A 14,721-nucleotide genomic window follows, 5' to 3' on the forward strand; every position below is an offset into this window, starting at 1 on the left:
CAGCTGCCTGGAGATCATTGACAAGATCCTCCCGTGTAGTTCTGGGCTGATTACTCACCGTTCTCATGATCATTGCAACTCCACGAGGTGAGATCTTGCATGGAGCCCCAGGCCGAGGGAGATTGACAGTTCTTTTGTGTTTCTTCCATTTGCGAATAATCACACCAAATGTTGTCACCTTCTCACCAAGCTGCTTGGCGATGGTCTTGTAGCCCATTCCAGCCTTGTGTAGGTCTACAATCTTGTCCCTGACATCCTTGGAGAGCTCTTTGGTCTTGGCCATGGTGGAGAGTTTGGAATCTGATTGATTGATTGATCGCTTCTGTGGACAGGTGTCTTTTATACAGGTAACAAGCTGGAATTAGGAGCACTCCCTTTAAGAGTGTGCTCCTAATCTCAGCTCGTTACCTGTATAAAAGACACGTGGGAGCCAGAAATCATTCTGATTGAGAGGGGGTCAAATACTTATTTCCCTCATTAAAATGCAAATCAATTTATAACATTTTTGACATGCGTTTTTCTGGATTTTTGTTTTGTTATTCTGTCTCTCACTGAATATAAACCTACCATTAAATAAACCTACCATTAAAATTATAGACTGATCATTTCTTTGTCAGTGGGCAAACGTACAAAATCAGCAGGGGATCAAATACTTTTTTCCCTCACTGTATTCCACATTTTGTTGTGTTACAGCCTGAATTCAAATTGGATTAAATATATGTTTTCTCTCTCAGCAATCTACAAACAATACCCCATAATGACAAAGTGAAAACATGTTGTTAGACATTTTTGCTAATTTATTGAAAATGAAATACAGAAATATCTAATTTACATAAGTATTTCACCCATGAGTCAATACATGTTAGAATCACCTTTGGCAGCAATTACAGCAGTGAGTCTTTCTGGGTTAGTCTCTAAGAGCATTGCACACCTGGACTGTACAATATTTGCACATTATTATTTTCAAAATTCTTCAAGCTCTGTCAAGTTGTTTCTTGATCATTGCTAGACAGCCATTTTCAAGACTTGCCATAGATTTTAAAGCCATTTAAGTCAAAACTCTAACTAGTCCACACAGGAACATTCAATTACATTTACATTTACATCATTTAGCAGATGTTGTTTATTAGATGTCGTCTTGGTAAGCAACTCCTGTGTATATTTGGCCTTGTGTTTTAGGTTATTGTCCTGCTGAAAGGTGAATTTGTCTCCCAGTGTCTGTTGGAAAGCAGGCTGAACCCAGTTTTTCTCTAGGATTTTTCCTGTGCTTAGCGCTTTTCTTTTTTTTTTATCCAAAAAAACTCCCTAGTCCTTTCAGATGACAAGCATACCCATAACATGATGCAGCCACCACCATGCTTGAAAATATGAAGACTGGTACTCAGTGATGTGTTGTGTTGGATTTGCCCCAAACATAACACTTTGTATTCAGGACATAAAGTTAATTTCTTTGCCAAATGTTTTTGTTGCTGTTTTACTTTAGTGCCTTATTGCAAAACAGGATACATGTTTTGGAATATGTTTTATTTTGTACAGGCTTCATTCTTTTCACTCTGTCATTTAGGTTAGTGTTGTGGAGTAACTACAATGTTGTTGATCCATCCTCAGTTTTCTCCTATCACAGCAATTAAACACTCTAACTGTTTTAAAGTCACCATTGGCCTCATGGTGAAATCCCTGAGCGGTTTCCTTCCTCTCCGGCAACTGAGTTAGGAAGGGCGCCTGTATCTTTGTAGTGACTGGATGTATTGATACACCATCCAAAGTGTAATTAAGGACTTCACCATGCTCAAAGGGTTATTTAATGTGTGCTTTTTGTTTGTTTTACCCATCTACCAATAGGTGCCTTTCTTTGCGACGCATTGGAAAACATCTGTGGTCTTTATGGTTGAATCTGTGTTTGAAATTCACTGCTCGACTGAGTCAAGGGGTGTGAATACTTCCTGAGGGCACTGTATGAGTAGACTTTTATTCTGTATTTTTCAACATAAATCACTGTTGTTCCAGTTAAGCCCCAACTTCAAGGTTCTAGCAGTCCTAACCTGTTATCATGGCTCACATCAACACCATCATCCCGGAAACCCTATATCCACTCCAATTCGCATACCGCCCCAACAAATCCACAGATGACACAATCTCAATCGCACTACACACTGCCCTTTCCCACCTGGACAAAAGGAACACCTATGTGAGAATGCTGTTCATTGACTACAGCTCAGTGTTCAACACCATATTGCCCCCAATAAGCTAAGGACCCTGGGACTGAACACCTCCCTCTGCAACTGGCGGGCCTCCCCAAGGTGGTAAGGGTAGGCAACAACACATCTGCCACGCTGATCCTCAACACCAGGGCCCCTCAGGGGTGCATGCTTAGTCCCCTCCTGGGAGGCCTGCGTGGCCAAGCACGACTCCAACACCATCATTAAGTTTGCTGGCGACACAACAGTGGTAGGCCTGATCACCGACCACGATGAGCCTATAGGGAGGAGGTCAGAGACCTGGCCGTGTGGTGCTAGGATAACAACCTCTCCCTCAATGTGAGCAAGAGAAAGGAGATGATTGTGGACTACAGAAAAAGGTGGGCCGAACAGGCCCCCATTAACATCGATGGGGCTGTAGTGGAGCGTGTCGAGAGTTTCAAGTTCCTTGGTGTCCACATCACCAACAAACTATCATGGTCCAAACATACCAAGACAGTCGTGAAGAGGGCACAACACCACCTTTTTCCCCTCAGGAGACTGAAAAGATTTGGCATGGGTCCCCAGATCCTCAAAAGGTTATACAGCTGCACCATCAAGAGCATCCTGACCGGTTGTATCACTGCCTGGTATGGCTACTGCTCGGTATCCGACCGTAAGGCGCTACAGAGGGTAGTGCATAAGGCCCAATACGTCACTGGGACCAAGCTTCCTGTCATCCAGGACCTATATACTAGGCGGTGTCAGAGAAAGGCCCAAAAAACTGTCAAAGACTCCAGTTACCCAAGTCATAGACTGTTCTCTCTGCTACCGCATGGCAAGCGTTACAGGAGTGCATAGTCTAGGTCCAAAAGGTTCCTTAACAGCTTGTACTCCCAAGCTATAAGACTGCTGAACAATTAATCAAATGGCCACCCGGACTATTTACATTGACCCCCCTTTGTTTTTACTACCTCGACTAACCTGTACTCCTGCACATTGACGCGGTACCCCCTGTATATAGCCTCGTTATTGTTATGTAATCTTATTGTGTTACTTTTTTTTTTTTACTTTAGTTTATTTCGTAAATATTTTCTTAACTCTATTTCATTGTTGATTAAGGGCTTGTAAGTAAGCATTTCACGGTAAGGTCTACTACACCTGTTGTGTTCTGTTATAACCTCCACCCGGCACAGCCAGAAGAGGACTGGCCACCCCTCATAGCCTGGTTCCTCTCTAGGTTTCTTCCTAGGTTTTGGCCTTTCTAGGGAGTTTTTCCTAGCCACCGTGCTTCTACACCTGCATTACTAGCTGTTTGGGGTTTTAGGCTGGGTTTCTGTACAGCACTTCGAGATATTAGCTGATGTACGAAGGGCTATATAAAATAAAATTGATTGATTGATTGATATTCGGTGCATGGGACAAATACAAATGTATTTGATTTGATTTGACAGGTGTATAAAATCGAGCACACCAGCCATGTGCTGTTATTGTGTAGTGGAAACATCTAGGAGCAACAACGGCTCAGCCGAAAAGTGGTAGGCCACACAAGCTCAAAGAATGGGATCGGCGAGTGCTGAAGCGCGTAGCGTGTAAAAATCACCTGTCCTCGGTTGCAACACTCACTACCGAGTTCCAAACTGCCTCTGGAAGCGACGTCAGTACAAGAACTGTTCATCGGGAGCTTCATGAAATGGGTTTCCATGGCCGAGCAGCCGCACACAAGCCTAAGATCACCATGCGCAATTCCAAGCGTCGGCTGGAGTGGTGTAAAGCTCGCCGTCATTGAACTCAGTGGAAACGCGTTCTTTGGAGTGGTAAATCACGCTTCACCATCTGGCGGTCCGACGGACGAATCTGGGTTTGGCGGATGCAAGGAGAATGCTACTTGCCCGAATGCCCAGTGCCAACTGTATAGTTTAGTGGAGGAGGAATAATGGTCTGGGCAGTGGTGTAAAGTACTAAAGTAAAAATACTTTAAAGTACTAATGTACTTTTTACTCCATGCATTTTCCCTGACACCGAAAAGTACTCGTTACATTTTGACAGGAAAATGGTCCAATTCACACACTTATCAAGAGGACATCCCTGGTCATCCCTACTGCCTCTGATCTGGCGGACTCACTAAACACAAATGCTTTGTTTGTAAATTATGTCTGAGTGTTTGAGTGTGCCCCTGGCTAACCGTCAATAAAAAAATAAAAAAATTGGTCCGGCTGGTTTGCTTAATATATGGAATTTTAAATGGTTTATACTTTTACTTTTGATACTTAAGTATATTTTAGCAGTTCCATTTACTTTTGATACTTAAGTATATTTAAAACCAAATACTTTTAGACTTTTACTCAAGTAGTATTTTACTGGGTGACTTTCACTTTTACTTGAGTCATTTTCAATTAAGGTATCTTTACTTTTACTCAAGTATGACAATTGAGTACTTTTTCCACCACTGGGTCTGGGGCTGTTTTTCATGGTTAGTTCCAGTGAAGGGAAATCTTAACTCTACAGCATACAATGACATTATAGATGATTCTGTACTTCCAACTTTGTAGCAACAGTTTGAGGAAGGCCCATTCCTGTTTCAGCATGACAATGCCCCCGTGCACAAAGTGATGGTCCATACAGAAATTGTTTGTTGAGATCGGTGTGGAAGAACTTGACTGGCCTGCACAGAGCCCTGACCTCAACCCTATCGAACACCTTTAGGATGAATTGGAACACAGACTGCGAGCCAGGCCTAATTGGCCAACATCAGTGCCTGACCTCACTAATGCTCTTGAGGCTGAATGGAAGCAAGTCCCCGCAGCAATGTTCCAACATCTAGTGGAAAGCCTTCTCAGAAGAGTGGAGGCTGTTATAGCAGCAAAGGGGAGACCAACTCCATATTAATGCCCATGATTTTGTAATGAGATGTTCGAGGAACAGGTGCCCACATACTTTTGGCCGATAAATCCCGGTAAATCTCGGTAACCGGGTTCCTGCCATTCAACCTTTGCCCAAACAGTTTGGACGCTACAAACGGAAGTTGGCACATTGGACGGTACCAACTTCAGACGAGTACCCTGACACTTGTTGGGGTCAAAGACGCTTCGGACACTACAGATGTTTTCGTGAAAAGACTGATTTTCGGGATGTCTCATGGTTTGACAAACACTGCTATATCTCTGTCACCTTTCACTGCAAATGTGGAAGTGCGACATCGGTGGATGCAGTGGATTGAGACGCATCCAATGCAAAAAAAAACAGATATCTCTATGTTAAACTGACGGATTTTGATGGGGATCTTTTTTATTACGCTACTTAGATTGACGCACCGGTGCATTAAATTACTCTAGGGGGTTAAAGACATTTTGATAATTCATTCATTACTACATTTAGCTAACATTAGATAGTTAATCCAGAGATTCTTACCTTTGCCTTAACTTGGCAGTCACGTCCAGATCATCATGGCATTTGTAGTTCTTTATGATAGCCACATTAGCAGCTTATTAGCATTTCATTTTGGGGGGGGGTAAATACAGGTGAATATGTTGATAAAAGACACCTTGTCCTAGAGAGATTTATACAGTTATCACAACGTCATGCCAGGGTAAGCCTACACAAAACACAGCCCTTATTTTTTGTGTTTCTAAAATCCCCTATAGGAAAAATGAATGGTGGAAAAATGATTGGAATCATTTTTCCCTGTTTGACCACAAGGTTTTATGGGTATTATGACTCATACTGTGGTACTCTATACACACACACACCTCTCCCCCCCTCCCCTCCGACTCCTCCTCTCCTCCCAACCTGAAGTCAGGTTCACGTTATATGCCAACCCATCCAGCCTGACCAACCACCCTACTTTCGTATTTGACTTAAGTAAGCTTCTGTCTTATGGAACCATACCAAACGTAACATATTATAGTAATTTAAGTGTCACGGAATTACGTCTACTATGTTACGTATAGTCTATGAGACCAGGCTGCTTCTCCCTCCCACTATTCCTTCCTGATGGAGAGTGTAGTTGTCATTCTGTCATTCAGTCTGTGACCTGTTCTAACAATGCGTTACCTGATTCTATTAATTCTCCTCTGCTCCGGAACTCTCCTGTCTATTACACTCATAGACTACTACCAACACCAAAGGTACGTTTGTAATGCTGTGTATGTGTGCGTGTGTGTGTAATGAGGAAATGTAAGAGTGATTTATACTGAACATAAATAAAAGCACAACATGCAACAATTTCAAAGATTTTACTGAGTTACAGTTCATATAAGGAAATCAGTCAATTGAAACAAATTCATTAGGCCCTAATCTATGGATTTCACATGACTGGGAAAACAGATATGCATCTGTTGTTCACAGACCCCCAAAAAAGGTAGAGGCTTGGATCAGAAAGCCAGTCAGTATCTGGTGAGACCACCATTTGCCTCATGCAGCGCAACACATCTCCTTTGAAAAGAGTTGATCAGGCTGTTGATTGTGGCCTGTGGAAGGTTGTCCCACTCCTCTACAAACATGCTCAATGGGTGATATGTCTGGTGAGTATGCAGGCCACGGAAGAACTGGGACATTTTCAGCGTCCAGGAATTGTGTACAAATCCTTGCGACATGGGGCCATACCTTATCATGCTGAAACATGAGGTGATGGCGGCGGATGAGTGGCACGACAATGGGCTTCAGGATCTCATCAAGGTATCTCTGTGCATTCAAATTGCCATCGATAAAATGTAATTGTGTTCGTTGTCTGTAGCTTAAACCTGCCTATACCATAACCCCACCGCCACCATGGTGCACTCTGTTCACAACGTTGACATCAGCAAACCGCTCGCCCTCACAACGCCATACACGTGGTTTGCGGGGTTGTGAAGCGGGTTGGACGTATTGCCAAATTCTATGGTAGAGAAATTAACATTCAATTATCTGGCAACAGCTCTGGTGGACATTCCTGCAGTCAGCATGCCAATTGCATGTTCCCTCAAAACTTCACATCCATGGCATTGTGTTGTGTGATAAAACTGCACATTTTAGAGTGGCCTTTTATTGTCCTGTGCACCTGTGTAATGATCATGCTGTTTAATCAGCTTCTTGATATGCCACACCTGTCAGGTGGATGGATTATCTTGGCAAAGGAGAAATGCTCACTAACAGGAATGTAAACATTTGTGCACAAAATTGGAGAGAAATAAATTATTTGTGCGTATGGAAAATTTCTGGGATCTTTTATTTCAGCTCATGAAACATGGGACCAAAACTTTACATGTTGCGTTTATATTTTTGTTCAGTGTAGTTTAAAGTGATCAACACAATGTTTAGCATATTTGGAGTTTCTGTAATACACATAATTTCCAGTGTTCTGTTTGTGACACTCAAGGTGCGGGTTCATGGTCACTAGACTTGAAGCTGAATGTTATGGATTATTCTCATATCTGTTGATAATGCTTGACGCCAGATTGGAGGTAAAAGGACCGAGGACACAATTATTATTCACTGTTAAATTGTATCGATAACATTCTGTGAACACTGTGTGATTCTGTAGCAGCTGACAAAGTCACTATCTTTTTATTTGGCTTTCACACAAGCCTACCGGGCTGGTGCTGTCTAATTAGGATATGAAGGGCCTGTCTCCAAGAGGCCAGTTACATTTTATTTCTGCTTCTGTGCTGGTGGTGGCTCCCTGTTTCAACTTGCAATAAACCAGATAGATTTACCAATGACTGCTCTCCTTCCACTGGGCAGAGACGTCAGTTCAACATCTAGTTTTGATTTAAATTTGGATGAGTTGTCAATTAATGTGAATTCAATGTGAAAAAAAAAAAAAGGACATTCCCTGATGTTGATGACTTTTTGCTAATCTGTTTCCCACATTGATTAAATGTCATCACATTGCATTATTGTTGAAATGACGTAGAAACAACGTTGATTCAACCAGTTTTTGCCCAGTGGGCTTTATGTTCACCTGGAAATTCATATTACTCTGTGTGTGTGTGTTTGTACTTTATTTATTCCAGTAGGGGAAGTTGGTTTGTCAAACAATTTCTGTGTGTGTGTGTGGTACCCTGCAAACAATGACACATTTTGTATTTTACATTAGTCAAAAGTAATGGAGTCTGTTGCCCATGTTGTGAATGGTTGCTGTTCATACAAGGACCTGTACATTGCTAGACATGACCACAACTGCTGCACATGATGCCACTGTTTTGATTAGCCTACCAAAAGTTATATTTTTAGAATGAGCAGCGCGCAGCCAGGTCCCAAGTGCATCGGTGACACAAACACAGGGAAAACGCAACCAAGCACAGATGCGACAAGTGAACACAAATGATCTACAGTGCCTTCGGAAAGTATTCAGACCCCTTCACTTTTTCCACATTTTGTTACGTTACAGCCTTATTCTAAAATGGATTAAATAAAACAATTTCCTCAGCAATCTACACTATCTACACTAACCCTAACCCTAACCCTATACCCCATAATGACAAAGCGAAAACAGGTTTTTAAACATTTTTGCACATTTATTAAAAACTAAAAACAGAAATACCTTATTTACATAAGTATTCAGACCCTTTGCGATGAGACTCGAAATTGAGCTCAGGTGCATCCTGTTTCCATTGATCATCCTTGAGATGTTTCTACAACTTGATTGGAGTCCACATATGGTCAATTCAATTGATTGGACATGATTTGGAAAGGCACACACCTGTCTACAGTGAGGGAAAAAAGTATTTGATCCCCTGCTGATTTTGTACGTTTGCCCACTTACAAAGAAATGATCAGTCTATAATTTTAATGGTAGGTTTATTTGAACAGTGAGAGACAGAATAACAATTTAATACATTTTAGAATAAGGCTGTAACCTAACAATATGTGCATCAAAGGGTCTGAATACTTCCTGAAGGCACTGTAACTGGGGATAGCTAGCTAGCATAATGTCACAAGCATGATGAGCTCGCCATGGTGTTTTTGTCCTACCAAATCCACAAGAAGGTTCTAGTGTATCCTTCTGTCCTTTACTGTTAATGGATGTGGATGTCCAGTTCAGGTCCCATGATACTAATGACTATAATGATTATGTATTTACAAGTTCATTGCAATTTCCTCTTTAGCGTCATCTGTTCAATCCCTGATAAAGCAGACCCAGAAGACCTGGGCGTTCATTTCAACACCCCAGGAAGGTCCATTTAATAACTGTAAAATGTACACAGATTAACCACACTTTAATGGACATTTTAAACATAATCCTTGAATTACAGTACCAGTCAAAAGTTTGGACAAACCTACTCATTCAAGGGTTTTTCTTTATTTTTACTATTTTCTACATTGTAGTAACCAAAAAAGTGTTAAACAAATCAAAGTACATTTTTATATGTGAGATTCTTCACATATATTACCCTATTTGGTAAAAGACGAAGTCCATATTATGGCAAGAACAGCTCAAATAAGCAAAGAGAAACGACAGTCCATCATTATGTCATGAATCCCGCTTCCTGAGCCTGTTTCTGCCTGTGTTGCCTGTTTTCTGTTCTGAAGTCTGTTTCCTGAGGTTCCTGAACACACCCTGTCTGGTTGCCAGGCGACGAAGCTAGGCGGTGGATCTCTCTATTACCCGCACCTGCATCTCATCAGCTATCTGCACACCTGGTCCTGATCATCACCTCTCCACTTCATAAGCTTTGACCTGACATCCATTCCATCGTTAGCCATGAACATCATTCTCCCGGAACATTCACCCTACCCCTGCCTGGTCGTCGGTGGCTTCTGTGACATCATCGGATCTGCCTATTCACTCTCACCAACTCACCTCCGCTGCCCGCTCCGTCTCCTGGATTATTCTGCTTCCACATTTGAATCTGTAAATAAATACTCACCTTCGTTCTACTCACCTTGTCCTGGTCTGCTTCTGGGTTCTGCTTTAGAGAATCGTGACACATTACTTTAAGACATGAAGGTCAGTCAATACGGAAAATGTAAAGAACTTTGAAAAACATCAAGCGCTATGATGAAACTGGCTCTCATGAGGACCGCCACAGGAATGGAAGACCCAGAGTTACCTCTGCTGCAGAGGATAAGTTCATTAGAGTTACCAGCCTCAGAAATTACATCTCAAATAAATGCTTCATAGAGTTCAAGTCACAGACACATCTCAACAATCAGGCCTTCATGGTCGAATTGCTGCAAAGAAACCACTACTAAAGGACACCAATAATAAGAAGAGACCTGCTTGGGCCAAGAAACACGAGCAATGGACATTAGACCGGTGGAAATTTGTCCAAATTATAGATTTTTGGTTCAAACCGCAGTGTGTTTGTGAGACGCGGTGTGGGTGAACGGATGATCTTCGCATGTGTAGTTCCCACTGTAAAGCATGGAGGAGGATGTGTTATGGTGTGGGGGTGCTTTGCTGGTGACACTGTCTGTGATTTATTTAGAATTCAAGGCACACTTAACCAGCATGGCTACCACAGCATTCTGCAGCGATACACCATCCCATCTGGTTTGGGCTTAGTGGGACAATCATTTGTTTTTCAACAGGACAATGACCCAACACATCTCCAGGCTGTGTAAGGGCTATTTTACCAAGAAGGAGAGTGATGGAGTGCTGCATCAGATGACCTGGCCTCCACAATCCCCTGACCTCAACCCAATTGAGATGGTTTGGGATGAGTCTGACGGCAGAGTGAAGGAAATGCAGCCAACAAGTGCTCAGCATATGTGGGAACTCCTTCAAGACTGTTGGAAAAGCATTCCAGGTGAAGCTGGTTGAGAGAATGCCAAGTGTGTGCAAAGCTGTCATCTAGGCAAACAGTGGCTATTTGAAGAATCTCAAATATAATATATATTTTGATTTGTTTAACACTTTTTGGGCTACTACATGGTTCCATATGTGTTATTTCATAGTTTTGATGTCTTCACTATCATTCTACAATGTAAAACATTTTCAAAATAAAGAAAAACCCTTGCATGAGTAGGTGTGTCCGAACATTTGACTGCTACTGTAGATGACATTGATTTTAGCGTTGGCAAATTGGCTTAGTCTTGTAGTGAGGAGCTAGCTAGCTTCATAAACATATTTTTGGGAATTCTGAAATGTATTGGAATAAATGACCAAACTATAAAACTAGCTTGCCAGCTATGGGTAGCTAACTACCTGACAGGAGTGCTAGCTAGCTATGTTAGCTTTCTAGGTACATTAATAGCTTTAGGTTGGTTGTTTTTAAGCTCAACTTCAAGATTTCCACCAAGGATGTTGCCTCTCTGATCATCACTCTCCCTCTCTTGGGCAAGGGACATTTAAGGTACACTCGGATGTGATGATGTAAAACGTAATTCAAAGGCTGAGGGCTTAGGGCTGAGGGCTGTCTACCATTATTTGGTTTGGCCACCGTCAGAGGACTCTTCCAGTATGTGTTCTTGATGAAAAAACATAACCATACATTCTATGTTCTCATCTGTGTTTTGCCATCTGTGCTGTTCTGGTTTTTGCAGTTAAAATAAATGGTTGAATGTTCATTGGAGTCTTGTCCACCTCAATCTCTAACCGGAGCCGGATTTCCGAGTACTGCATAATTGTCTTTTCATACTAAACCTTATAGACTAGTTTACAACCTTATCTAGTCATAAAGCCTTTCTATGATAGGTCACTTCTCTGATTAGGCTAAATGATAAATGTGTGTGTTTTTGTGTGCATGCGTGTGTTTGTGTGTTGCAGAGATGGGTTCCTGGACTCTGTCCAGAAGATGTTGCAGTGCAGGAGACTGCGAGAGAAACTGGTGACCATGACTACTATGAAAAAGTAGGTGGAGTTTTGAATTAGATTTTTTTTTGGGATCCCCATTAGCTGACACCATGATGCAAGCTAATCTTCCTGGGGTCCGAGAGAGAAAGATTCTATGTAAGATATTCTTTACTGGAAAGTCTGAAAGTTTGATCAGATCAACCAGACAATCCATCCTGATCCAACAAGTTCTCCATCTATATGTTTATTTACATTATGAGTGTGTGTGTGCAACAAGATTTCACGGTTTGACATGGTCTGAATTCAGTATTCTACGTTTGTCCACATTTGTCTAAACGTCATAATTTGACGGTTAAGTTTAGGAATTAATTCCGATTGGTTAAGTAACCTTTTACTAGGGTGGGCTAAATCAGGGTCACAGAGTGTTTCTTGGTAGTCTTAAACAAATCTACTTTGAAACAAAAGTATACACCTCACACACATGGTATGGGCCCAGATATAGAGTTGAAATGTATTCAATTTTGAGTTTACATCCCAATATTACACTTTATATACATCACAGAAGACTGAAATATAACAAAACCATTTCACATAGAAGCACCGGATTTTCGGCTGTTTAAAATAAATAATGTTGATTCATTATGAAATTATGAAAAATATTAATAACATTTCACCGATGAGGCCAGTAGAGGGCGATTTGGTTATTTAACTGCAGGAAAGGGTTTTAAGGGTTAAGGTTTGGGAGAGGGTTAAAACAGAAACAACTCGAAGGTTATGTTTAGGTATTAATTCCAAATAGTTAAGGTAAGGGTTAAGGTTTGGGAGAGGGTTAAAACAGAAACAACTCGAAGGTTATGTTTAGGTATTAATTCCAAATACTTAAGGTAAGGGTTAAGGTTTGGGAGAGGGTTAAAACAGAAACAATTCGAAGGTTATGTTTAGGTATTAATTCCGAATAGTTAAGGTAAGGGTTAAGGTTTGGGAGAGGGTTCAAACAGAAACAACTCGAAGGTTATGTTTAGGTATTAATTCTGAATAGTTAAGGTAAGGGTTAAGGTTTGGGATAGGGTAAAAAAAATAACAAATGAAATACAAACGAATGCCTAGCACTGGGAATGAACCCACGATTCTTGGAGCCAACGACGCAAGACTACTTGATAGTAATAATGCTCACCGTTGCCCCTAGTGGCCAGTATTGAAGGCATCTCCCGACGTCGTGGGGACCTGGACGAACATTGAATATTGCATTGGATCTGGAGTGACCTGGCTGGTGTGTGTGTGTGTGTGTCTGTATGTGTGTGTCAGAGTAGACATTGCCCTGTTCTCTCAGGAGGTGAGAGAGCTGATGGACTGTCCTTGGAGACTCAACCTCACACACAGAGAACTACACAGGTGAGATACACAGCAGTGGAGGCTGGTGGGAGGAGCTATAGGAGGACGGGCTCATTGTAATGGCTGTAGTGGAATGAATGGAACTGTATCAAATACATGGAAACCACATTTGAACCCATTCCAAAGATTCCATTCCAGCCATTACAATGAGCCCGTCCTCCTATATCTCCTCCCACCAGCCTCCACTGATATACACACACACACACACACACACACACCTTGCTCAGTCTTGCGATCGTCTCCAACAAACTTCCTGTCCTTCCCCCCCAGGACAGAGTTGTGGTCATGCTGTAATGCTTCTGACAGGCTGATCATGACCAGACAGAACACCAATCTGAACCAGATTCTGGCTTATGATGGAAAGCTGGACCAAGCACTATTGGAGATGCTGCCTCAGGTTTGTGTGCGTTAGTTCTTCTATCCTTGTGGGGAGCTAAAATCTCCAAAAGTCCCTACAAGGATAGTCAAACCAGGAAAATTGTCGCCCGTGGGGACATTTCCCACGTCCCCATCAGGACAAAGGCTATTTTAAGCTTAGGGGTTAGGTTTAGGGTTAGACTTAGGGTTAGGGTAAGGGGTTGGTGGTTATGAGTTAGGTTTAGGGTTTGGGTTAGGGGTTAAGAATAGGGTTATGGTTATAGTAAGGGTTAGGGTTAGTGGTCAGGGAAAATAGGATTTTTAACAGAAATCAATGTTATGTCCCCATGAGGATAGAAGAACAAAACGTGTGTGTGTGTCTGTAGACCGTGCCCTGGAGTAAAGGTTCATTGAGTCGTTGTGCCGTGGTGGGAAGTGGAGGAATCCTGCAGAACAGCAGCTGTGGAGCGGAAATTGACAATGCTGATTATGTCATCAGGTATCAGCAACAACATCTATCAATCAAGCATGCAATCAGTCAATCAATTTGTTATAGGTAGTAATCTATAGCAATGTAGTGCTGTTGTGTAGTGTTTAACGTTGACGTGATGTATGAATGTTGTTGTTTATAATGTTGTTTGAACATTGTGTAGACATTCTGTGTATGTGCTCCCGAGTGGCGCATCTCAGTGCTTGAGGCGTCACTACAGACCCCCTGGTTAGATTCCAGGCTGTATCACAACCGCCCGTGATTGGGAGTTCCATAGGGCGGCGCACAATTGGCCCAGCTTCGTCCGGGTTTGGCCGGTGTAGGCCGTCATTGAAAATAAGAATTTGTTCTTAACTGACTTGCCTAGTTAAATAAAGGTACAAAATATGTTGTTAGAATGTTGTTTTATCCTATCGAAACCGGCACCTCTTTCTGAGTCCATCACTAGTTTGTATATGGCGCTCTTATTCAAATAAAATCAAATCAAATGTAATTTGTCACATGCGCCGAATACAACAGGTGTAGGACCTTACCGTGAAATGCTTACTTACAAGCCCTTAACCAACAATGCAGAGTTTTATTTTATT

At 41.9% G+C, this 14,721-nt stretch overlaps 1 protein-coding gene across 1 annotated transcript in view; it reads left to right on the forward strand.

Moving 5' to 3' along the window:
• Positions 1–6,221: 6,221 nt before the first annotated feature.
• The window catches only part of LOC121563273 (alpha-2,8-sialyltransferase 8F-like), a 29,768-nt gene continuing 21,268 nt past the window's right edge, over positions 6,222–14,721 (forward strand). The window contains exons 1-5 of the mRNA XM_041875234.2: positions 6,222–6,304; positions 11,869–11,952; positions 13,201–13,287; positions 13,558–13,684; positions 14,031–14,143. Of these exons, the coding sequence (XP_041731168.1) occupies positions 6,222–6,304; positions 11,869–11,952; positions 13,201–13,287; positions 13,558–13,684; positions 14,031–14,143 (494 nt within the window). The remainder of the gene's footprint in view (positions 6,305–11,868; positions 11,953–13,200; positions 13,288–13,557; positions 13,685–14,030; positions 14,144–14,721) is intronic.

Source organism: Coregonus clupeaformis, chromosome 17, assembly GCF_020615455.1.
Source record: "Coregonus clupeaformis isolate EN_2021a chromosome 17, ASM2061545v1, whole genome shotgun sequence".
Classification (NCBI taxonomy): domain Eukaryota; kingdom Metazoa; phylum Chordata; class Actinopteri; order Salmoniformes; family Salmonidae; genus Coregonus; species Coregonus clupeaformis.